Below are 26,871 nucleotides of genomic sequence, written 5' to 3' on the forward strand. Positions count from 1 at the left end.
ATATTTTTATTATAATTATATCAAATCAATATTTAATGCACTATTAAACTACTTATCAATTATCAATTAAAAATACTTTTATTCATTTTAATGATAATAATAATATCAGTAATAGTAATACTAATAATAAAAAATCTTTGTTACCCGTGATATGATGAAATTAATATATAATTATACTAATTTAGGAATATATATTCATTATAATTGTATCAAATTAATATTTAATGCATTGTTAAAAAATTATATTAATAATAGGTAATTTACATATTTATTTTTGTTTTACTAAAATTTATAAATAGTGTTTTCCTGTGGTACATGAATCTAAATTTGTGAGTGAATTCATAATTTTATATTTAGTATTTTTTTTTTACTACTTCATAGAATAATAATGTATTCTTCGTTTTTTATTGAATTTGATCCTTTTAAGGTACAATTTATAATTTTTTTATAATATTTTTCATATACTCATTCTATTATATTATTCTTTTGATAATTTTTAATTTGTTGTTACTCTAAGTTATTCTTATCGTCTAATGTTCCAGTTCGATTGTCTTTTGCCACAATCATTTATAATGCATCACATCCATGAAATACCTCATCGAGTTGTCTTCACTGATTCGGGTTCCAACTACATGGATGTAAGCGTTCAAAGAAGAGGCAATAGTCTCTACTTTATCGAAGGATGGTTGGATCTACTCACCTATTATGACCAACCTAATGGAATGTGATTAAAGTTAGATTTCTTAGGAGAAGCTCGATTTTTGATTGAGGAATAGCATCTACGGAACTTTATAGGGCAAGTTCAAGTTCCATTCCCTCCATGCTTTTTACGTTTGCCCGAGAATCTTCGAAGTGGAGCACATAATGAAATTAAATTCCCTTAGTTTCAGTTCAGTTTTGCTAAATTCGTGACAAATTTAGATATGCAATTTCAACGATTGGTAATTGTTACGGTGGGTAACCGGATATTGATGGGCTGGATGGAGTTGGTTGGCCCAAATGTGTGAAGGAGGAGGATTCCGAAAGGATCTGCAACTCGGGAGGCTCTGTCCGACTTGTTTGTGTGAGGAGATGGATGTGGTACCTGCAAAGACACTCCGATACCTAAGTCAGCAAGGGTGTAAGCAGGTCTAGAGAGTATTGGGCTTAGAGATACCTGAGGGGTGTCAGTGTATTTATAGTGGTGAACCAATAACCACCGTTGGAGTAGTGCCATATTTTTAGGGTGTTAACCGTCCCATTATCTTAGGGAGGTTAAGATATGGCTCGTGGAAGTGGTTAGAGAGATTCTAGGGGTAGTTACTCATTTAAATGAGTGTTTATCCGCCAGCTAATCTCGTGCCCGACTTCTTTAGAACAGGTCGTGGTGAGTACCGACTTCATAGGATGAAGATTGGTACTGGTGAGACCCAACCCTTTGGATTAGGTCCTTTGCTTGATCCTGGGCCTTTATTATTGGGCCAGGGTATGAACAGTGCCCCTACTCGAGCCCAATTTTTTCAAGATTTAGGTTCGAGTATTCTGCTCGGGGTCGTAGCCGACTTGTTGGAGGACCGACGTGACTTTCCGTGTCCTTTTGGTTCTGACAGTTACGTCTAATCAAGCGTCGTGTCCGTTAGGGATGTGCGTAGGTCTTGGTAACGGTGCATTCTCATTAATGACTGCCCCGCTTTTACCATTATGCCCCTTAGCATGTTTATAAATACTTTCCCTCTCTTTCATTTTTTCGTTTCTGCAATTTTTCAAATTTCTTCTTTCTTCGTTCGTGCTGCGTTCTTGTGTTTGGAGACTTCTGCTCCTTCCAACCTTCACTTTTTGGCTAAAGGTTAGCTTTTCTTCTTTCATGACATGCTTTGTGTTTTGCATGCTTTTATTTTATAGGTAGATAGTTTGGTTTGTAGATTTTGGTTCCGTATCTCCTCTCTTTAGAGACCGTGTTTTTTATTTTCCTTTTCTTTTTCTTTTGTAGGTTTTTGTCACCCTTTATAAGAAAAAGAAATGGCTTTCGTATATGTTCTTTCTCAATGGGTTGATATCACGGTCCTAGGGGAGGAACCCTTGGTCGATGCTGAGTTTATTACTCATCTTCATACTCATCACAGGATTTGTACTTCTGAGGAGGACGAGCCAAAGTATGAGTTGGTAGTCCCGGGTCCAGAAGACCGGGTTTGTCTTGGGAGGGCCAATGAGGCGGCCCTTCATTTTTTCTTTATGTATGAATGTATGATCACCCGTCTGGGTGTTTTTCTTCCTTTTTCGCATTTTGAGATGTCTGTTTTGCACCACTGTCGAGTTACCCCTACCCAACTTCACCCCAATTCTTGGGGTTTTCTGAAAATTTACCAATTTATTAGTCACGCTTTGGACTTTCCGACCTCTTTGAGGATTTTCTTCTATCTTTTCCACATGACTAAGCCCTTTAGTGGGCTAAATAACAAGCAGCAATGGGTGTCTTTCCGAGCCATACAAGGTCGGAGAATTTTCACCCTTTTTGACGAATCCTTCCACGACTTCAAAAATTATTTTTTCAAAGTGCAAGCTGTGGAGGGTCACCACCCCTTTTTCTTGGATGAGAATTTTTCCCCTCGTTTTCCCCTCTATTGGTTGGAGGCCTCCCCCTGTGAGAAGTACGGTCTGGATGACCTGGATGAGGTGGAGGCGGCCATTATTGTGGGGTTTTTCCGAGAAGTGTGGGGGAGGGCCCCATACTTGGATACCAGGAAATTCCTCCAGAGATCGCCGACCTTTGTTCGGTCGCAGCTAGGTAGTTTTTATATATGTATATACATTTCTTATTTTCAACTTGTATCTGCCGACTTTCAAGTTTGTCGACTTGTAATTTTTGCTAATTGTTTCTTTTGCAGATATGGCAAGGAAGAATGCTCAAGAATCTTACCAGAGAGTTCAGGAGGCTAAAGCAAAGTCCCGGGCCAGGGCTGGTGGTGCCAGGGCAATCATCTCTCCTCCTCCTCCTCCTCCTCAGAACGTGGGGACTCCCTCTCAGCCCATTGTGAATTCTTTTTCAGCCTTATCTCGACCGCTCCCCTCCGCCCGACTTCTTTCTGAGCCAGAGAAGAAGAAGTGCAAGACTTTAGAGTCTGGCTCTTCTTTTGATGGTGGGGTTAAGGCGGATGCTCTTGCATTCGTCTGAAAGAACATCTATCCTCATATAAGTATGAATGATGTTTCTGTTCGAAACCACCTCACCACTCTGGCTGAGGAGAGTTTTAGGGCGGCAGGTGTCTGTGGCAAGCTTTTGCATATTTTTTAGAAGACTCCTCTCAGCTCTTTGGGGTTAACCTCGAAGGTTGAGGAGCTGGAGGGGAGGCTTCTTTCTTATCAGGAGCATGAGAGGGAGTTGAAGGAGGAGGTCGCCAAGCTGAGGGCGGAGAGAGATAGCCTTCGGGAGAAGGAGAGTAAGTTGCGAGCCCAATGCAACATGAAGGCGAGTTTGAGGAAGACAGCACAGGAGAGTTATCAGAGTTTATTTCAAGATCTTGTGTCTGTGAAGAAGGATTTGCTAAACTCTCGAAATGCGTATGCCGAGTTAGAGGACTCTGTCGCTGATGGTGCCGAGGAGGCTTGGAGGATTTTCAAGGAGCAGGTCGGAGTTATTGCTCCTGACTTGGATCTTTCTCCTTTAGATCCAGACAAGGTCGTCATTGACGGTGCTATTGTGGATCCTCCTGCCCCCGTGATCGTTTCCGAGTCAGAACTGAAGACTCAGGGGCAGAGGATTATTGAGTCCCCTCCTCGTTCCAAGGACACTTCGAGTTCTTCTGTTGTTCCTCCGATTTTCTCTTCATCTCCCGTGGTTGCCTCTCTTCCTGATCCTGGTGGCGCTCTTCCTGACTCTAGTGGTGGTGATCCGTCTACTCCTCTACAGAAATAACTTTTTTATGGCTATATGGGGGCTCGGCCTGTGAGTCTCCCCTTTTTTAAACTCTTTGCTTGTTGGTGGTGTTTGGACAATTTCTTTTGGTCTTTTAAGGCCGTAAACAAAATATTTTATAAGTACCCTTTTTAATAAGGGTTTTAACTTAACAAAATAAATACCCTTTTTTGGATAAGGGTTTAAGTTACCTTATGCGTGTATGCTTTTCTGATTTTGATTTTTCGAAGTCTCCTTGATCTTTTTTCTGAAAACCTTTCTCTTTGGCTTATCTGTTTTTCTGAGCTTTTTTGTTTAAGGACTTTTTTGACAGCCTTTAATCTCTTTTTTTGTTATCCCTTATACTCAACTTTGTTTTATTGAGTTCTTATGACTTAGGTTATTTTTGCGATTCGTTTTCTTTTGTACTCGGTTTTTTCCTTTCGACTTATGAGTCGGGATGTTTCCGAGTTTTTACGATCAACTTCTATAACCTCATTACACCGACTTGTACCTCGTCGTTTTATCCTGACGACCATCTAGGTCGGTTCATGGGATTTTCACGTTTTGTCGAGCTTAAGTCGGCGCGTTTCGTAGGAAGACTTAAAATAGAAAGGAGTTTATAAGAGATATGAAAAAAATATCTTTATTGATTGGGGAGGTACCTTCTTGCTACTAAGGGTTTTTAATAGCCTTTTTTCCCTTAGCCTCTACCATGATGCTTCGTTAAAAACCCTTCTCCAGAAAAAACCCTTTGATTTTGGGAAAAATCATGAAGTTGGGAAAAGAGTACACCAGGGAGTAGAGTTCGCTTTTAACTGTAGTACCTTTTCATATTACAAGCATGCCACGACCTAGGGAGCTCGGTGTCGTTCAAGTCGGTCACCTTGTAGTAGCCTTTTCCTAGGACCTCACTAATTTTGTATGGTGCTTTCACCCTTGGGCTTTGTTCATTGATTTCTATTGGTATCATGGCTTCTACGCCATAGACTAGTCGGAAGGGCGTTTCTCCAGTGGCGGATTGGGGCGTTGTCCTGTAAGCCCATAGCACTTGGGGGAGCTCTTCAGCCCAAGCTCCTTTTGCTTCTTGTAATCTTTTCTTTAGCCCTGCCAGTATGACTTTGTTGGCTGCCTCGGCTTGCCCATTGGCTTGCAGGTGCTCCACCGAGGTGAACTGGTGTTTGATTTTCATACTAGCTACTAAGCTTCTGAAGGTAGAATCGGTGAATTGGGTTCCATTATCTGTAGTAATGGAATAGGGTATCCCATATCTTGTGATGATATTTTTGTAGAGGAACCTCCGACTTCTTTGAGCGGTGATGGTGGCCAATGGTTCTGCTTCTATCCACTTTGTGAAGTAATCTATTCCCACGATCAGGTATTTGACTTGTCCTGGCGCTTGGGGAAAAGGACCTAACAAATCCATTCCCCATTTTGCAAAGGGCCATGGAGAAGTGATACTGATGAGCTCTTCTGGTGGAGCCACGTGGAATTTGCATGCATCTGACATGGTTGACACTTTTTCACAAATTCTGTGGCATCTTTCTGCAAGGTCGGCCAGTAGAATCCAGCTTGGATTACTTTTCTGGCTAGTGACCTTGCTCCGAGATGGTTTCCGCAGATCCCACTATGCACTTCCTCCAATACCTCGGTAGTTCTTGAGGTCGGTACACACTTTAATAATGGTGTTGATATCCCCCTTCTGTAGAGAATATTTCTTACCAAGGTGTAGTGTTGTGCTTCCCTTCGGATCTTTTTAGCCTCTTTCTCTTCTTTAGGGAGGATGTCGAATTTCATGTATTCGACCAAGGGGTTTATCCATCCGAGGTTTAAACCAATTACCTCAAGTACTTCTTGTTTGTCTTCTATTTTTACTGCCGAGGATTCCTGGAGGATTTCTTGGATCAGGCTTCTGTTGTTCCCTCCTGGCTTGGTACTTGCTAACTTGGATAGGGCGTCCGCTCTGCTGTTCAGATCCTGAGTTATATGTTTAACCTCGGTTTCTGCAAAGCGCCCAAGGTGCTCCAGAGTTTTCTCCAAGTACCTCTTCATATTTGGGTCCTTTGCCTGATACTCTCCGCTTATCTGGGAGGTCACTACTTGTGAGTCGCTGTATATCATCACCTTTGTAGCACCGACTTCTTCTGCCAGCTTTAATCCAGCAATCAAGGCTTCATATTTTGCCTGGTTGTTTGAAGCTGGAAATTCAAATTTTAGGGAAACCTCTATCTGGGTTCCTCTTTCATCTACCAATATTATGCCTGCGCCACTTCCTGTTTTGTTGGAGGATCCGTCTACATAGAGTCCCCATGTAGTTGGTTTTTCCTCCTGATCCCCTGCGTATTCTGCAACGAAGTCGGCGAGGCATTGAGCTTTGATCGCCGTCCGAGTTTCATATCTTAAGTCGAACTCGGAGAGCTCTATTGCCCATTGAACCATTCTCCCTGCAACATCCGTCTTTTGGAGGATTTGCTTCATGGGTTGGTTCGTACGGACTCTTATTGTGTGAGCCTAAAAGTAAGGTCGTAGCCTTCGTGAGGCTATTACTAAGGAGTAGGCAAACTTCTCTAGTTTGTGGTATCTTAGCTCAGGGCCTTGTAGAACTTTACTGATGAAATAAACTGGATGTTGTCCGACCTCATCTTCTCTTATCAGGGCTGATGAGACAGCCTTGTCTGCTATGGATAAGTACAGGACGAGGTCTTTCCCAGGTACTAGTCGGGTCAAAATAGGAGGTTGGCTTAAAAACTTTTTGAACTCCGGGAACGCCTCCTCGCATTCAGGAGTCCATTCGAACTGGCATCCCTTTCTTAATAAGGAGAACAGTGGAAGGGATTTTAGTGGCGATCCTGCCAAAAATCTGGAGAGGGCTGCAAGTCGGCCATTCAGCTGCTGGACTTCTCTCAAACAAGTCAGGCTTTTCATTTCTAGGATGGCTCTACACTTATCGGGATTGGCTTCGATCCCTCTTTGTGTTAGCATAAATCCTAGAAATTTTTCTGCCTCCACCGCGAAGGCGCACTTTGCAGGATTTAGTCTCACCCCGTGCAACCTTATGGTGTCAAAGACTTGTGAGAGGTCTGACAAGAGGTCGACTTCTTTCTTGGTCTTTACCAGCATGTCGTCGACGTATACTTCCATTAGACTCCCAAGGTGAGAGGAAAACACTTTATTCATCAACCTTTGATATGTGGCTCCTGCATTCTTTAATCCGAATGGCATGACCACGTAGTAGAAATTAGCTCTGGGTGTGATGAATGATGCCTTCTCCTGGTCTGGCTCATACATTGGAATTTGATAATATCCCGAGTAGGCGTCCATAAATGATAAGTATTGATACCCTGAGCTGGAGTCCACTAGGGTATCAATACTTGGCAGTGGATAAGGGTCCTTGGGACATGCCTTATTTAAGTCGGTATAGTCGACACACATTCTCCATTTGCCATTCTATTTTTGACTAGTACTACATTGGCTAGCCATGTTGGGTACTTGACTTCTCTGATGAAGCCAGCTTCCAGGAGCGCCTGCACTTGTTCTTCTACTATTAGGGCTAGTTTTGGGCCAAGCTTGCGCCTTCTTTGTTGTACAGGTCGGGATCCCGGATAAACCGAGAGCTTGTGGGACATGAGTTCGGAGTTTATCCCAGACATGTCAGAGGCCTTCCAGGCGAAGAGGTCAGAGTTATCTCTTAGGAGCTTAGTCAATCCTTGTTTTAGAGTTTCCCCTAGGTTGACTCCTATATGAGTATTTTTTCCTTCCTCTTTTCCGACCTGTATCTCCTCGGTTTTTTCTCCCGGTTGTGGTCGCAGCTCTTCTCTGGCCCTTGCACTGCCGAGCTCTATTGTGTGAACTTCTCTGCCCTTTCCTATCAGATTTAGGCTTTCATTGTAACATTTCCTTGCCAACTTTTGGTCTCCCCTTACCGTTGCTATCCCCGCTGAAGTCGGGAATTTCAGGCAAAGGCGGGGAGTGGATACCACTGCTCCGAGTCAAGTAAGGGTAGCTCTGCCAATTAAAGCGTTGTATGCTGACCCCCCATCAATGACTATGAAGTCTATTCTCAGAGTCTTTGATTTTTCTCCTTTTCCAAAGGTGGTGTGGAGGGACAAAAATCCCAGTGGTTTTATTGGCGTGTCACCTAATCCATACAAGGTGTTGGGGTAGGCTCTTAATTCTTTCTCATCCAACCCTAGTTTGTCAAAAGCGGGCTTAAAAAGGATGTCAGCCGAGCTTTCTTGGTCTACTAGGGTTCTGTGGAGATGGGCATTCGCCAGGATCATAGTTATTACTACTAGATCATCGTGTCCAGGGATTATTCCTTGCCCATCTTCTTTTATGAATGAAATGGTAGGGAGGTCGGATGACTCTTCTCCGACCTGGTAGACTCTTTTGAGATGTCTTTTGCGAGAGGATTTAGTGAGTCCCCCTCCCGCGAACCCTCCTGAGATCATATGGATATGTCTCTTTGGAGTCTGCGGCGGTGGATCTCTTCTATACATATCGTCTCGCTTTCTCTTTCCATGACCGTCCGACCTTTCTATGAGATATCTATCAAGCCGACCTTCTCTAGCCAGCTTTTCTATCACATTTTTAAGGTCGTAACAGTCGTTTGTGGAGTGACCATATATTTTATGGTACTCACAGTAATCGCTGCGGCTCCCCCCTTTTTTATTTTTAATGGGTCTAGGGGGTGGCAGTCTTTCAGTGTTACAAATCTCTCTGTATACATCCACTATAGAAACTTTCAGGGGAGTATAAGAGTGATATTTTCTTGGTCTCTCGAGACCGAGTTCTTCCTTTTTCTTGGTTTCCCTTTCCCTCTCTTTTGTTGAGGGAGGGGGCCCAGGTCGCCAACTCAGGTCTCTCAACTTAGTGTTTTCCTCCATATTGATGTACTTTTCAGCTCTTTCCAGTACATTACTTAGAGAAACGGGGTGTCTTTTAGATATGGATTGTGAGAAGGGACCTTCTCTGAGTCCATTGACTAACCCCATTATGACTGCCTTTGTGGGCAGGTCTTGAATCTCTAAACATGCTTTATTGAACCTTTCTATATAGGCTCGTAAGGATTCTTCGACCTTCTGTTTTATTCCCAGGAGGCTCGGTGCATGTTTCACTTTGTCTTTCTGGAAAGAGAACCTCATCAAAAATTTCCTTGAGAGGTCTTCAAAGCTAGTAACCGACCTCGGGAGGAGGCTATCGAACCACTTCATCGCTGCTTTCGATAGAGTGGTCGGGAAGGCTTTGCATCACGTAGCGTCGGAAGCATCAGCTAGGTACATCCGACTTTTGAAGTTGCTCAGGTGATGCTTTGGATCCGTGGTTCCGTCATAGAGGTCCATATCAGGGCTTTTGAAGTTCCTCGGAACTTTTGCCCTCATTATGTCCTCGCTGAAAGGATCCCCCCCACCTAAGGGCGGCTCTTCTTCAGATATGCAGTTTCAACGATTGGTAATTGTTACGGTGGGTAACCAGAGATTGATGGGCTGGATGGAGTTGGTTGGCCCAAATGTGTGAAGGAGGAGGATTCCGAAAGGATCTGCTACTCGGGAGGGTCCGTCCGACTTGTTTGTGTGAGGAGATGGAGGTGGTACCTACAAAGACACTCCAATGCCTAAGTCAGCAAGGGTGTAAGCAGGTCTAGAGAGTATTGGGCTTAGAGATACATGAGGGGTGTCAGTATATTTATAGTGGTGAACCAATAACCACCGTTGGAGTAGTACCATATTTTTAGGGTGTTAATCGTCCCATTATCTTAGGGAGGTTAAGATATGGCTCGTGGAAGTGATTAGAGAGATTCTAAGGGTAGTTACTCATTTAAATGAGTGTTTATCCGCCAGCTAATCTCGTGCCCGACTTCTTTAGAACAGGTCGTGGTGAGTACCGACTTCATAGGATGAAGATTGGTACTAGTGAGACTCAACCCTTTGGATTAGGTCCTTTGCTTGATCCTGGGCCTTTATTATTGGGCCAGGGTATGAACAGTAATATATTTAAATTTTCTTAGTTTAAGCTGTTCATTATTAGAATAATTTTTTAACATATTTTGATTTTTTTCAGAAATTACCAGCTTTCTTTTGCATGCATGCAATGCCATTGAGGGGAATAAAAGTTAGTTTGGTTTCTCGGTGTGGCAATTCTATACCTTGCCGCATTGCATGGATAGCGGATGATGAAGCTTATCTAACAAGAGGATGGTCTGATTTTGCACGAATTCTAAATATTGAAACTTACGACGTTATTTCAATTGGTTGTCGTTACAAGAATGATTCTATACTATACGTGACTAAGGACCAGAATAGGTTCAATATTGTTCAGATAATTTGGTTTTACTATTAGTATTTGATTAAATTATAATTATAGAATTTTAAATTATTGCCTCAATTTATATATTACGTATAGTATAGAATTATAATTTAAAATTCCATAATTATAATTTAATCAAATACTAATAGTAAAACCAAATTACCTGAACAATATTGAACCTATTCTGGTCCTTAGTCACGTATAGTATAGAATCATTCTTGTAACGACAACCAACTGAAATAACATCGTAAGTTTCAATATTTAGAATTCGTGCAAAATCAGACCATCCTCTTGTTAGATAAGCTTCATCATCCGCTATCTATGCAATGCGGCAAGGTATAGAATTGCCACACCGAGAAACCAAACTAACTCTTATTCCCCTCAATGGCATTGCAAGCATGCAAAAGAAAGTTGGTAATTTCTGAAAAAAATCAAAATATATTAAAAAATTATTCTAATAATGAACAACTTAAACTAAGAAAATTTAAATATATTACCAATCGTTGAAACTGCATATCTGAATTTGTCACGAATTTAACAAAACTGAACTGAAACTAAGGGAATTCAATTTCATTATGTGCTCCACTTCGAAGATTTTCGGGCATATTTTAATGCTTACATATATTCTTTACAGGGATGACTTCCTGTCACAAGGTAGTTGGTGATATTAGTGCACTTAGGAGGTTGTATTATAATATGTACAAATTTTCTTATTTCACAAAAATAGTTTTGCACTTGGTTGACTCGGTTAAGTAATAATAGAAGAAGGAAGTATGTAATGCATGAATCATAATAAAATAATGGCCTAATTAAGCAACAAGATCCTTTAGTTTACCTTAGGTTTCTTGAAATTTATTACCATGTTAATATTCTGGGGTAAAAAGTAAGTGAAAGATTATTGTGCGATTTTATGTTCATCTGTCCTGTGTTAGTGGTTTTTTTCCTTGGTACTGTTCACTAATTTAGACAAGTGCCTTTCTCTAATATGCCCTCATTTTCAGGAATGTCACAATACACATATTTCATAACAATTTGATCACCGGTGAAAACTCATATAGCAAACTCTCTCTTGTTGATTTGAGGAGCTGTTTGATTTAGCCAATTCAGATTCAACTGCCACTTCTCAGTACCAATTCAGCATTACCGTTTGTTAGCTCTATAATGAACAGGTATTGTTCTCTTTTACTTACTATATACAACTTTTCTGGTATCCAATGTTTGCTTCCTGGTAACTGTTGGCATTAGATTATCAAGGCCTTTTTTTTAAATGTTCCTGCAGGCTAGAGATCTTGTCTTGATTTTGCAATGACTCCTTCTCATTGAGGTAAATATTCGTCATGGAATTTCGTAGCAGACATGTTAGTTTATTAGCTATGTATCTTTAGTTTTTACTGACTTCCTGAAGTTCCTTTCTAGCAGTAGCATCTAAGTTGTAAAGTCGGTTGTCATGATGTTTTGAGAATATCTAGTAAAACATCTCAAGATGGTTAATAATAATATTATCGTTCTTTGGCAATAAAGGTCATTTGAATTGGGAGTTTGGCACGGCCCAATATTTTTCATTGTATGGTAATTTGTTTTTCTTGTTCAATGTTCATCTCAGGTGCAAGATTTACACCTTATTATTCCTGGCTGTTTCTTTTGAGTGGAGCAGTGATACACGCCCGCTTTCTTATCAGCAGGTTAATATTGTGTACATTAAAATTGCACTTTCATGGATATTCTGATATTTTGGAAACTATGAGAGTAGACTATTAATTATTTCTTTATTATGCATATATATCAATTTTATAGATAAAGATAATGTTCCTAGTTATATAGATAAATATGAGTAGAAAAATGATACAAAACTCTATTGTAATTAGAACATACAAAGTAATATGTTGTAATTATATTGTAATTAGGTCTTGTTAGATATCAACCTTCAATAATGTGATTTTTTTATTGTTGAAATATTTGTTTTGGACTGAGTGTTCAACTCATTATTCTTTTCCTTCACCAATCACCAGTAGGGGTGACAAAGCGGGTTATCTGTCTCGTTCGGTCTCGCCAAATTAATATGGGTTGAAGCAAAAAAAAAAAGGAGGATTGGCAGGTTGATGGGCCGTTCTGCCTTCTCTCTTTCTTTCTTTTTTTGTTCTAAATAATATTATAATAAGTACAGTTCGATATTTCAATGAATTCATGAAAATGACTATATTTTTTTTAAACTCTAAATAATAAATATACAATTCATAACAATAACATACCAAATATACTTAAATCACAATATTAACTATAGTAAGCCTCAAATACAACAACATAATCTTTATTCTATAAATTCATATTAAATTATCAAACCACACTTAAATAAAAATACACCACATAATCCATAATAATAACCATGTCATCATGATAATTGTAAAATCCCTACAATACCCTTATTTCTCTTTTCTTTAAACCAAACCCTAATTCCTAAATTAAACCCACACACTCTCACACTCACAATCACCAGAACCTTTTTCGGCATACAATGCTACCGTGGAACTCTCTAACTAGAAGATGATACTGTATCAGTTCTTTCCTATATAATATAATGAACATGTTCCTTTAATTGCACAAACTCTGCAGATTCTAATAATTTTGCAGAGGGTATTAAGACTTCCGTCGTCTTCTTCAAAGATGTGGGCCATTCGTTGTCTTCCTCTGAGGTAAGTTGTCTTCTTCCTCTTCCTTTCTTTCTATTTGTCTCAGCCTCTTAGGGGCTGATTGTTTAATCGTTCTTTCTATAGGAATCGAGTGCTGAGAGCTTATTGCTCCAAAGCTACTTGGGTGGTGGAAGATGATTCTGGAACTTCCAAAAGAGTATTTTCCTGAAAAACCATTTATTTGATTTAATAATACATGTTGGTGCTTATTTTATTTGAAATTATGCAGATGTCTAATACACTTCCCTCATTACACATGTCTTCAAATGTTGAGACAAGTCACGGGAAGATAAAACTGGACTTGGCAGGAGCAGGGTATGTTTATATAGAATAAATGTACATAACAATTAAACTACTTATTAATAGAATAAGAAAATAGATACTTATTCAGATATAAATAATAAAGAATATAATGATTGAATAAGAAATTAATTATTATTTCTTAAAAAATAAATAGATCCTGAAAATCTTTATTAATTTGTTTTGAATGGGTCTTAATAGTTATTATTATATCTCAATATCAATGATATATATTTCTGATTAGTTATTAGTAGTTTTTAAGGGTATTATAGCATTTTTTGGTAATTACAAATGACTCGAGTTTCTCCTAGTTTTGTATTTTTTAATATATTTAACATTTAACCATGACAAACTGCTTTGTAAAATTTATTGATGTCCACTATAAGAAGATTTCACTCTGGTGCTTGATCTGCTGTCATCAACAGATTTTGTTTTGTGGGGATAGATTTACTTCCTTAACAATTTTTTTGGATTTAGGATAAATTTATTCTGTTTTTACCATTAGAACAGGGCCTTATCATTCTAAGTTTACTTCCTTAACACCATACAAGACTACAATAATTTTATTTTTTGAAGTTAACCTCTTATATTGTATTCCGATTGATATTAAGTAATATCTACAGATTTTTACCTTCACTTACCACGGCTCATGCAATTTCGGACATCATTAAAGGGAATTACTCTCAGCCGTAGCCTTCGTGGAAAAAAATACCTGATGCTACTAGGAAATTTTGGTGGGAAAAGTTCAAAGTAGGTTTTAGAGAAACATGTAATCTTTGGTAGATTAAGAATTAGTTCTAAATTTGAAAAATATAATAAACTTAGAACTAATTCTTAATCTACCAAAGATTACATGTTTCTCTAAAACCTACTTTGAACTTTTCCCACCAAAATTTCCTAGTAGCATCAGGTATCTTTTTCCACGAAGGCCACGGCTAAGAGTAATGCCCTTTAATGATGTCCGAAATTGCATGAGCCGTGGTAAGTGAAGGTAAAAATCTGTAGATATTACTTAATATTTATCGGAATACAATATAAGAGGTTAACTTCAAAAAATAACATTATTGTAGTCTTGTATGGTGTTAAGGAAGTAAACTTAGAATGATAAGACCCTGTTCTAATGGTAAAAACAGAATAAATTTATCCTAAATCCAAAAAAATTGTTAAGGAAATAAATCTATCCCCACAAAACACAAAACAAAATCTGTTGATGACAACAGATCAAGCACCAGAGTGAAATCTTCTTATAGTGGACATCAATAAATTTTATTACAAAGCAGTTTGTCATGGTTAAATGTTAAATATATTAAAAAATACAAAACTAGGGGAAACTCAAGAGTTATTTGTAATTACCAAAAAATGCTATAATACCCTTAAAAACTACTAATAACTAATCAGAAATATATATCATTGATATTGAGATATAATAATAACTAATAAGACCCATTCAAAACAAATTAATAAAGATTTTCAGGATCTATTTATTTTTTAAGAAATAATAATTAATTTCTTATTCAATCATTATATTCTTTATTATTTATATCTGAATAAGTATCTATTTTCTTATTCTATTAATAAGTAGTTTAATTGTTATGTACATTTATTCTATAAAAACATACCCTTCTCCTGCCAAGTCCAGTTTTATCTTCCCGTGACTTGTCTCAACATTTGAAGACACGTGTAATGAGGGAAGTGTATTAGACATCTGCATAATTTCAAATAAAATAAGCACGTATTAAATCAAATAAATGGTTTTTCAGGAAAATACCCTTTTGGAAGTTCCAGAATCATCTTCCACCACCCAAGTAGCTTTGGAGCAATAAGCTCTCAGCACTCGATTCCTATAGAAAGAACGATTAAACAATCAGCCCCTAAGAGGCTGAGACAAATAGAAAGAAAGGAAGAGGAAGAAGACAACTTACCTGAGAGGAAGACATCGAATGGCCCACATCTTTGAAGAAGACGACGGAAGTCTTAATACCCTCTGCAAAATTATTAGAATCTGCAGAGTTTGTGCAATTAAAGGAACATGTTCATTATATTATATAGGAAAGAACTGATACAGTATCATCTTCTAGTTAGAGAGTTCCACGGTAGCATTATATGCCGAAAAAGGTTCTGGTGATTGGCGAAGGAAAAGAATAATGAGTTGAACACTCAGTCCAAAACAAATATTTCAACAATAAAAAAATCACATTATTGAAGGTTGATGTCTAACAAGACCTAATTACAATATAATTACAATATATTACTTTGTATGTTCTAATTACGATAGAGTTTTGTATCATTTTTCTACTCATATTTATCTATATAACTAGGAACATTATCTTTATCTATAAAATTGATATATATGCATAATAAAGAAATAATTAATAGTCTACTCTCATAGTTTCCAAAATATCAGAATATCCATGAAAGTGCAATTTTAATGTACACAATATTAACCTGCTGATAAGAAAGCGGGCGTGTATCACTGCTCCACTCAAAAGAAATAGTCAGGAATAATAAGGTGTAAATCTTGCACCTGAGATGAACATTGAACAAGAAAAACAAATTACCATACAATGAAAAATATTGGGCTATGCCAAACTCCCAATTCAAATGACCTTTATTGCCAAAGAACGATAATATTATTATTAACCATCTTGAGATGTTTTACCAGAGATTCTCAAAACATCATGACAACCGTCTTTACAACTATAGATGCTACCGCTAGAAAGGAACTTCAGGAAGTCAGTAAAAACTAAAAATACATAACTAATAAACTAACATGTTATCTGCTACAAAATTCCATGACGAATATTTACGTCAATGAGAAGGAGTCATTGCAAAATCAAGACAAGATCTCTAGCCTGCAGGAACATTTAAAAAAAAGGCCTTGATAATCTAATGCCAACAATTACCAGGAAGCAAACATTGGATACCAGAAAAGTTGTATATAGTAAGTAAAAGAGAACGATACCTGTTCATTATAGAGCTAAAAAACGGTAATGCTAAATTGGTACTGAGAAGTGGCAGTTGAATCTGAATTAGCTAAATCAAACAGCTCCTCAAATCAACAAGAGAGAGTTTGCTATATGAGTTTTCACCGGTGATCAAATTGTTATGAAATATGTGTATTGTGACATTCCTGAAAATGAGGGCATATTAGAGAAAGGCACTTGTCTAAATTAGTGAACAGTACCAAGGAAAAAAACCACTAACACAGGACAGATGAACATAAAATTGCACAATAATCTTTCACTTACTTTTTACCCCAGAATATTAACATGGTAATAAATTTCAAGAAACCTAAGGTAAACTAATGGATCTTGTTGCTTAATTAGGCCATTATTTTATTATGATTCATGCATTACATACTTCCTTCTTCTATTGTTACTTAACCGAGTCAACCAAGTGCAAAACTATTTTTGTGAAATAAGAAAATTTGTACATATTATAACACAACCTCCTAAGTGCACTGATATCACCAACTACCTTGTGACAGGAAGTCATCCCTGTAAAGAATATATGTAAGCATAAAAATATAACAGAAAGAAAGGTGAGCCTGGCGGGAGGAAGTGAAAAATAAGATCGTCCCACTGGTTCAACTGAAAATTAATTATAAACTAAATTCAGGGTAGTTCTTTGAAGATGTAGATGTCATGCAGCATTCAGAACATCGGATATTTAACAATATGGACACTTTGAGGTTTATAGCTTATTCATTAAAATCACCAATTCAACCTTGAAAAGCTAGTTCCGTTAACTATGCAATTATCATTGGATCTAATTAGAATCATAGTGCATGTTTGTCTTGGCATTGAAAAAGTAGCCCAGTTAATGAATTGAAGCATGCAAACCAAGTCTCAATTCATTTCAAATATGCTCAATAAAATTGAGCTGAGCTATGTCCCAACTCCCAAAGCCCAAACATGATTTTAGCCTCAACTTGTGTTAGTAAGGTAATATAGTTTGTGTTTAAAGTAATGAGCTAATGATACATCCTCTAAGTCATACTAATCCAAATTGCAACTGGTATAATAACAAGTTTGAAAAAAGCACCGAGGAAACTATCCCTTTTCTCAAAAAGCACTAAAACCAGATATTAGAAGTTTTATTATATATGCAAATAAAAGTATAGAAATAATTATATTTTTGTAAAATTTTAAGAAAAATACTTCCTAAACAATTTAAATGAGCATCACCATGCATAATAAACATGCCTAGATGGAGGCAACAGGAATATATTTTTGTAAAATTTGTTCACAAAAGACTTCCCAAATAATCAAAATCTGCATTTCAATTAGCTACATCTTCCGTATACTATGACAAATGCTACTGGCATGCTTGTTATGAGCTGTAAGTGAGTGAAAGACCAGTTGATACAGTGAAAGTGTGAATCGAAGCAAATTTCTAGTTTGTAACAAAATCAAGTACTATCCAACCTAAAAGTCAAATCATTGACAATTGTTGAACTAATCACAAACTAGGAAGACCTAAATATAACTGGACAATTCAAAGAAGGAATGAACAACTGATCTATTATAAAAAATTATCAATTAAGTTACCTAGCTTGTTCTGGGCAATGAACTGGCGTCTCTCTCCCCACTTTACCCAAACCTAGAAGCATTCAATTTATTTTACATGAACAAAGTGTTGGATTAACAACTAAATAAACAATGATATTGATGGAATCATCAAAGAAACCACACCTTTAAGAAAATAGATAATGAGATATTTGGAAAGATACATATATGAATGGTTCATGCAACAGATGAATTTGAGCAACATAAGACATAGCATACTAAGATATCTAGGACCTAAGAGGTAAACTATAAATTTAACCATGAAAACCAATCCTTTAATTTCATTGTTATAAATTATCTTTGCAATTAAAAAGGCAAATTCAGCCTGTGCATCTGCTTTCCACCAACTTTGAAAAGGGAGATATCCATATAAGTTCTCAGTGAGCATGAAACAATAATGACATGTATCCTAGGAATTACATCAAATAAATAAGTAAGTTTTGACTTTAACGGAATTACTTTGTTACCTTGATTTCTGACTGAATAAATTAAATTTTTGGCAAAAAAAAAAAAGAGAAATAATGCATTATAAAAGAAACCTTAATTTAAAACAGTATATTTCATCTCCAAGGAAATTTTTATTTCTTTCATTGTGGTTCATACAGGACAGTTTCATCAATCAATTAATATCTTATCTGATTCATATAAGAATTTATTGAGCTGACAACAAGCAAAACCTGTGTTTATAAAATGACCGGTCATATTCCAATGACAGTCAAGAAATCAGATATCAAAGTATTAAAATAAAAAAACAGGACCTGCTTGAACAGATGCACTTACAGTGTAGTTCAAAAAATATGCACTTTGGAATCCTTTTCAATAGAATTGCGAAAATAAGAACATAGACAATAATTAACAACTGATAAATGCTAAAAAAGAAACAAGTTAACTGCAGGGCACCCAAATTTCTTAATTCAGCCAATAAACTTGAAAACTATCTCTTCTTACCTTTGAATCAAGGCTTCAAACCTTCACTATCGAAATTGAAGGTGATAGAATATAATGAAAATTGAACATTCTATAGCAAAATTTTCAGCTTCAAAACCATAGAATCAAAATCTCAAACATGTAATCTGCATAAACCAGGCACGACAAAGGAACAAAAAAAACAATCACATTTGGAATCAGAACAAATCACACACACCTGAATGGCTGAACCCCAATTGAGTTTGAATCACAAACCAAAGATCCGAATGACTGGGATTTCTTCAATCCCAACCCAGCCACGTGCATGTCCACACACATAAGATCTCAAGCAATAACGTCAATTTGGGAAAAATATTACAATGATTTATAGCAACATTTAGATCAGAAACAAAGTAAATTAATTGGTTAGCAATTCAACATCATCTCAAAATACAAGGAGAAGGAAAATTTGGAAAAGACAGAACAGGGGAAGCGACGATGCAGGGACTCACCAACGGACTACGGTCTACGACGACTCGGCGACGGCGAGGTCCCGAAACCAGAAGACGACGAGCGACGGCGACCCGACGAGTTGCTTCTGTGGCCGGCGACGAGGATCCCAGGGAAGGCCGCGACACGTGGAGACGCCGGCGAGCGTGACTGAGACGAGATTCGGTGAGACTGGAAGAGACTGTAGTGGGCTAGTGTGAGAGAGAAGAGAGAGTTTCAGAATTGAGAGAGAGACGTTGTTTGAGAGAGATGTAAGAAGCAAAACATTTTATCCAACATTACAAAAAGATATAATCTTTTAAGTCTTTTTATAGAATTAAATAAAAAAATGTTTTTTATTTATATTTAATTAAAAAGATATTATAGTAAAAATATAATATAATATATATTTTTAAACAAAAAATTAAATGCTGATGTAGAAAATAAATTTTATATTTCTAATTATTATTTGTTTATATTTTAAACATATCGGTACGTTGGAATTCCCATCCATCGGTACTTTTAAGATTAATTGTGATGCTAGTTATTTTGGTTTGGCTGATAGTGTTGGTTTTGCTTGTGTTATTAGAGATTGTAATGGGAGCTGGCAAAGGGGGTGTTTGGGAATGATTGAGAGTAATAGTATTCTTCAAGGAGAATTGTCTGCTATTTGGAGAGGATATCTCTTAGCTTGGGATGTGGGTCAACGAGATGTTATTTGTGAGACGGATTGTGTGGAAGCATTTAATCTTGTTACTCAAGATGGTTTTGGGTTTATTGATCTATTGGTGCTCAAAATAAGAGATATCATGCATTGGAATTGGCGTGTTGACTTTCGTTTGATTATGAGAGATGCAAACACGGTGGCAGATACTATGGCAAAGACGGCGATGAAGTTACAACTTTCGCATGTGGAGCTTCTTTCACCTTGGGAGGAATTTAAGAGTAGTCTTAAACAGGATTGCCCCTCTATTTAAGCAATTCGTTGTTTTTTTTGTTTTGTTTTTCTTTGTTTAATTTATTTCAGTCACCAAAAAAATATTAAAACAAACATTTTCTGACAATAAGTAAAATACGTGTTGGACACATTTTTTACATATCTATAATATTATAATACACTTTAAGTATCAATCTTAAATCAAAACATCATCTTTATCCTCATATTAAAAATAATTTTTGAGCAAAGGCTAATAACTCGGTTTTAAAAATCTATCTACTTAATATACTAAAATTGGGTTTTTCCCCAACTAATAAAGGTGACGTGTCGATCTCTCATGCCTCCGTTTTCCCTCCAAAACGAATAATATATTTTTAAACAAAAAATTAAATGCTGATGTAGAAAATAAATTTTATATTTCTAATTATTATTTGTTTATATTTTAAACGTATCGGTGCGTATAAATTTATTATCATATTAATATTAAAACAAACATTTTCTGACAATACGTAAAATACGTGTTGGACACATTTTTTACATATCTATAATATTATAATACACTTTAAATATCAATCTTAAATCAAAACATCATCTTTATCCTCATATTAAAAATAATTTTTGAGCAAAGGCTAATAACTCGGTTTTAAAAATCTATCTACTTAATATACTAAAATTGGGTTTTTCCCCCAACTACTAAAGGTGACGTGTCGATCTCTCATGCCTCCGTTTTCCCTCCAAAACGAATAAATTTTTTTCTATTCTAAATTATTTTATTGTAATTATATTATAATTAATACTAAATGAATAATATATAATTATACTAATTTAGCAACATATCTTTATTAAAATTATATCAAATCAATATTTAATGCACTATTAAACTACTTATCAATAATCAATAATAGTAATAATAATAATAAAAAATCTTTGTTACCCGATTCACGTATATCAAATAAGTTTTTTAAATTATTTTATAAAAAATATCTTTAATATTATTATTTTGTATTTAATATTTAATGAATAATATATAATTATACTAATTTAAAAATATATCTCCATTATAATTGTATCAAATCAAAATTTAATACACTATTAAACTATTTATCAATTATCAATTAAAAATACTTTTAATAATTTTAATGATAATAATAATATCAATAACAGTAATAATAATAATAAAAAATCTTTGTTACCCGATTCACGTATGTCAAATAATTTTTCTAAATTATTTTATAAAAAATATCTTTAATATAATTATATTGTAATTAATATTTAATGAATAATATATAATTATACTAATTTAGAAACATATCTTCATTATAATTGTATCAAATCAAAATTTAATGCACTATTAAACTACTTATCAATTATCAATTAAAAATACTTTTAATAATTTTAATGATAATAATAATATCAATAATAGTAATAATAATAATAATAAATCTTTGTTATCCAATTCACGTATATCAAATAATTTTTTTAAATTATTTTATAAAAAATATCCTTAATATAATTATTTTGTATTTAATATTTAATAAATAATATATAATTATATTAATTTAGAAACATATTTTCATTATAATTGTATCAAATCAAAATTTAATGCACTATTAAACTACTTATCAATTATCAATTAAAAATACTTTTATTCATTTTAATGATAATAATAATATCAATAATAGTAATACTAATAATAAAAAATCTTTGTTACCCGTGATATGATGAAATTAATATATAATTATACTAATTTAGGAATATATATTCATTATAATTGTATCAAATCAATATTTAATGCATTGTTAAAAAATTATCTTAATAATAGGTAATTTACATATTTATTTTTGTTTTACTAAAATTTATATATAGTGTTTTTCTGTGGTACATGAATCTAAATTTGTGAGTGAATTCATAATTTTATATTTAGTATTTTTTTTACTACTTCATAGAATAAGAATGTATTCTTCGTTTTTTATTGAAGTTGATCCTTTTAAGGTACAATTTATAATTTTTTATAATATTTTTCATATACTCATTCTATTATATTATTCTTTTGATAATTTTTAATTTGTTGTTACTCTAAGTTATTCTTATCGTCTAATGTTCCTGTTCGATTGTCTTTTGCCACAATCATTTACAATGCATCACATCCATGAAATACCTCATCGAGTTGTCTTCACTGATTCGGGTTCCAACTACATGGATGTAAGCGTTCAAAGAAGAGGCAATAGTCTCTACTTTATCGAAGGATGGTTGGATCTACTCACCTATTATGACCAACCTAATGGAATGTGATTAAAGTTAGATTTCTTAGGAGGAGCTCGATTTTTGATTGAGGAATAGCATCTACGGAACTTTATAGGGCAAGTTCAAGTTCCATTCCCTCCATGCTTTTTACGTTTGCCCGAAAATCTTCGAAGTGGAGCACATAATGAAATTGAATTCCCTTAGTTTCAGTTCAGTTTTGCTAAATTCGTGACAAATTCAGATATGCAGTTTCAACGATTGGTAATTGTTACGGTGGGTAACCGGAGATTGATGGGTTGGATGGAGTTGTTGGCCCAAATGTGTGAAGGAGGAGGATTCCGAAAGGATCTGCAACTCGGGAGGCTCCGTCCGACTTGTTTGTGTGAGGAGATGGGGGTGGTACCTGCAAAGACACTCCGATGACTAAGTCAGCAAGGGTGTAAGCAGGTCTAGAGAGTATTGGGCTTAGAGATACCTGAGGGGTGTCAGTGTATTTATAGTGGTGAACCAATAACCACCGTTGGAGTAGTGCCATATTTTTAGGGTGTTAACCGTCCCATTATCTTAGGAAGGTTAAGATATGGCTCGTGGAAGTGGTTAGAGAGATTCTAGGGGTAGTTACTCATTTAAATGAGTGTTTATCCGCCAGCTAATCTCGTGCCCGACTTCTTTAGAACAGGTCGTGGTGAGTACCGACTTCATAGGATGAAGATTGGTACTGGTGAGACCCAACCCTTTGGATTAGGTCCTTTGCTTGATCCTAGGCCTTTATTATTGGGCCAGGGTATGAACAGTGCCCCTACTCGAGCCCAATTTTTTCAAGATTTGGGTTCGAGTATTCTGCTCGGGGTCGTAGCCGACTTGTTGGAGGACCGACGTGACTTTCCGTGTCCTTTTGGTTCTGACAGTTACGTCTAATCAAGCGTCATGTCCGTTAGGGATGTGCGTAGGCCTTGGTAACGGTGTATTCTCATTAATGACTGCCCCGCTTTTACCATTATGCCCCTTAGCATGTTTATAAATACTTTCCCTCTCTTTCATTTTTTCATTTCTGCAATTTTTCAAATTTCTTTTTTCTTCGTTCGTGCTGCGTTCTTGTGTTTGGAGACTTCTGCTTCTTCTAACCTTCACTTTTTGGCTAAAGGTTAGCTTTTCTTCTTTCACAACATGCTTTGTGTTTTGCAAGCTTTTATTTTATAGGTAGATAGTTTGGTTTGTAGATTTTGGTTCCGTATCTCCTCCCTTTAGAGACCGTGTTTTTTATTTTCCTTTTCTTTTTCTTTTGTAGGTTTTTGTCACCCTTTATAAGAAAAAGAAATGGCTTCCGTAGATGTTCTTTCTCAATGGGTTGATGTCACGGTCCTAGGGGAGGAACCCTTGGTCGATGCTGAGTTTATTACTCATCTTTGTACTCACCACAGGATTTGTACTTCTGAGGAGGACGAGCCAAAGTATGAGTTGGTAGTCCCGGGTCCAGAAGACCGGGTTTGTCTTGGGAGGGCCAATGAGGCGGCCCTTCATTTTTTCTTTATGTATGAATGTATGATCACCCGTCTGGGTGTTTTTCTTCCTTTTTCACATTTTGAGATGTCTGTTTTGCACCACTGTCGAGTTGCCCCTACCCAACTTCACCCCAATTCTTGGGGTTTCCTGAAAATTTACCAATTTATTAGTCACGCTTTGGACTTTCCAACCTCTTTGAGGATTTTCTTCTATCTTTTCCACATGACTAAGCCCTTTAGTGGGCTAAATAACAAGCAGCAATGGGTGTCTTTCCGAGCCATACAAGGTCGGAGAATTTTCACCCTTTTTGACGAATCCTTCCACGACTTCAAAAATTATTTTTTCAAAGTGCAAGCTGTAGAGGGTCACCACCCCTTTTTCTTGGATGAGAATTTTTTCCCTCGTTTTCCCCTCTATTGGTTGGAGGCCTCCCCCTGTGAGAAGTACGGTCTGGATGACCTGGATGAGGTGGAGGCGGCCATTGTGGGGTTTTTCCGAGAAGTGTGGGGAAGGGCCCCATACTTGGATACCAGGAAATTCCTCCAGGGATCGCCGACCTTTGTTCGGTCGCAGCTAGGTAGTTTTTATATATGTATATACATTTCTTATTTTCAACTTATATCTGCCGACTTTGAGGTTTGCCGACTTGTAATTTTTGCTAATTGTTTCTTTTGCAGATATGGCAAGGAAGAATGCTCAAGAATCTTACCAGAGAGTTCAGGAGGCTAAAGCAAAGTCCCGGGCCAGGGCTGGTGGTGCCAGGGCAATCATCTCTCCTCCTCCTCCTCCTCCTCCTCCTCAGAACGTGGGGACTCCCTCTCAGCCCATTGTGATTTCTTCTTCAGCCTTATCTCGGCCGCTCCCCTTCGCCCGACTTCTTTCTGAGCCAGAGAAGAAGAAGCGCAAGACTTTAGTGTCTGGCTCTTCTTTTGATGGTGGGGTTAAGGCGGATGCTCTTGCATTCGTCCGAAAGAACATCTATCCTCATATAAGTATGGATGATGTTTCTGTTCGAAACCACCTCACCACTCTAGCTGAGGAGAGTTTTAGGGCGGCAGGTGTTTGTGGCAAGCTTTTGGATATTTTTGAGAAGACTCCTCTCAGCTCTTTGGGGTTAACCTCGAAGGTTGAGGAGCTGGAGGGGAGGCTTCTTTCTTATCAGGAGCATGAGAGGGAGTTGAAGGAGGAGGTCGCCAAGCTGAGGGTGGAGAGAGATAGCCTTCGGGAGAAGGAGAGTAAGTTGCGAGCCCAATGCAACATGGAGGCGTGTTTGAGGAAGACAGCACAGGAGAGTTATCAGAGTTTATTTCAAGATCTTGTGTCTGTGAAGAAGGATTTGCTGAACTCTCGAAATGCGTATGCCGAGTTGGAGGACTCTGTCGCTGATGGTGCCGAGGAGGCTTGGAGGATTTTCAAGGAGCAGGTCGGAGTTATTACTCCTGACTTGGATCTTTCTCCTTTAGATCCAGACAAGGTCATCATTGACGGTGCTATTGTGGATCCTCCTGCCCCCGTGATCGTTTCCGAGTCAGAATTGAAGACTCGGGGGCAGAGGATTATTGAGTCCTCTCCTCGTTCCAAGGACGCTTCGAGTTCTTCTGTTGTTCCTCCGATTTCCTCTTCATCTCCCGTGGTTGCCTCTCTTCCTGATTCTGGTGGCACTCTTCCTGACTCTGGTGGTGGTGATCCATCTACTCCTCTGCAGAAATAACTTTTTTATGGCTATATGGGGGCTCGGCCTGTGAGTCTCCCCTTTTTTAAACTCTTTGCTTGTTGGTGGTGTTTGGACAATTTCTTTTGGCCTTTTAAGGCCGTAAACAAAATATTTTATAAGTACCCTTTTTAATAAGGGTTTTAACTTAACAAAATAAATACCCTTTTTTGGATAAGGGTTTAAGTTACCTTATGCGTGTATGCTTTTCTGATTTTGATTTTTTAAAGTCTCCTTGATCTTTTTTCTGAAAACCTTTCTCTTTGGCTTGTCTGTTTTTCTGAGCCTTTTTGTTTAAGGACTTTTTTGACAGCCTTTAATCTCTTTTTTTGTTATCCCTTATACTCAACTTTGTTTTATTGAGTTCTTATGACTTAGGTTTTTTTTGCGATTCGTTTTCTTTTGTACTCGATTTTTTCCTTTCGACTTATGAGTCGGGATGTTTCCGAGTTTTTACGATCAACTTCTATAACCTCATTACACCGACTTGTACCTCGTCGTTTTATCCTGACGACCATCTAGGTCGGTTCATGGGATTTTCACGTTTTGTCGAGCTTAAGTCGGCGCGTTTTGTAGGAAGACTTAAAATAGAAAGGAGTTTATAAGAGATATGAAAAAAAAGATATTTATTGATTGGGGAGGTACCTTCTTACTACTAAGGGTTTTTAATAGCCTTTTTTCCCTTAGCCTCTACCATGATGCCTCGTTAAAAACCCTTCTCCAGAAAAAACCCTTTGATTTTGGGAAAAAATCATGAAGTTGGGAAAAGAGTACACTAGGGAGTAGAGTTCGCTTTTACCTGTAGTACCTTTTCATATTACAAGCATGCCACGACCTTGGGAACTCGGTGTCGTTCAAGTCGGTCACCTTGTAGTAGCCTTTTCCTAGGACCTCACTAATTTTGTATGGTGCTTTCCAATTAGCAACAAGCTTTCCTTCCCCAGACTTGTTGACTCCTATATCGTTCCTGATCAAGACCAAGTCGTCTGGAATGAAGCTTAGTCCTGCCAGTATGACTTTGTTGGCTGCCTCGGCCTGCCCATTAGCTTGTGGGTGTTCCACCGAGGTGAACTGGTGTTTGATTTTCATACTGGCTACTAAGCTTCTGAAGGTAGAATCGGTGAATTGGGTTCCATTATCTGTAGTAATGGAATAGGGTATCCCATATCTTGTGATGATATTTTTGTAAAGGAACCTCCGACTTCTTTGAGCGGTGATGGTGGCCAATGGTTCTGCTTCTATCCACTTTGTGAAGTAATCTATTCCCACGATCAGGTATTTGACTTGTCTTGGCGCTTGGGGAAAAGGACCTAACAAATCCATTCCCCATTTTGCAAAGGGCCATGGAG

At 37.0% G+C, this 26,871-nt stretch overlaps 1 protein-coding gene and 2 long non-coding RNA genes across 23 annotated transcripts in view; 2 read left to right on the forward strand and 1 right to left on the reverse strand.

The window, feature by feature from the left end:
* LOC110278072 (uncharacterized) overlaps positions 1 to 19,406 on the reverse strand; it is a 25,755-nt gene extending 6,349 nt beyond the window's left edge. For 3 of the 21 annotated variants that reach the window (XR_008006055.1, XR_008006044.1, XR_008006047.1), the window contains exon 1: positions 19,151 to 19,400. Coding sequence is in view for 4 of the 21 variants with exons in the window: in XM_052257555.1 (XP_052113515.1) it covers positions 14,100 to 14,163; positions 14,784 to 14,869; positions 14,933 to 15,005; positions 15,087 to 15,166; positions 15,610 to 15,688; positions 16,127 to 16,134 (390 nt within the window). In the remaining 17 variants the exon portion in view is untranslated. Of the gene's footprint in view, positions 1 to 10,340; positions 10,562 to 14,013; positions 14,164 to 14,783; positions 14,870 to 14,932; positions 15,006 to 15,086; positions 15,283 to 15,609; positions 15,689 to 15,971; positions 16,017 to 16,126; positions 16,295 to 17,714; positions 18,660 to 18,680; positions 18,806 to 18,876 lie in introns of those variants that run through there. The other 18 variants (XR_008006049.1, XR_008006033.1, XR_008006041.1 and 15 more) reach the window with 17 other exon arrangements.
* On the forward strand, positions 10,699 to 11,860 carry LOC110278070 (uncharacterized). Its single transcript, XR_002371164.2, has 3 exons — positions 10,699 to 11,346; positions 11,457 to 11,501; positions 11,781 to 11,860. It is a non-coding gene; the product is annotated as an uncharacterized LOC110278070 (long non-coding RNA).
* LOC127744846 (uncharacterized) lies at positions 12,694 to 13,350 on the forward strand. The gene is made up of 3 exons (XR_008006057.1): positions 12,694 to 12,867; positions 12,949 to 13,021; positions 13,094 to 13,350. It is a non-coding gene; the product is annotated as an uncharacterized LOC127744846 (long non-coding RNA).
* Positions 19,407 to 26,871: the final 7,465 nt, after the last annotated feature.

This window comes from Arachis duranensis, chromosome 2 (genome assembly GCF_000817695.3).
Source record: "Arachis duranensis cultivar V14167 chromosome 2, aradu.V14167.gnm2.J7QH, whole genome shotgun sequence".
Lineage (NCBI taxonomy): Eukaryota > Viridiplantae > Streptophyta > Magnoliopsida > Fabales > Fabaceae > Arachis > Arachis duranensis.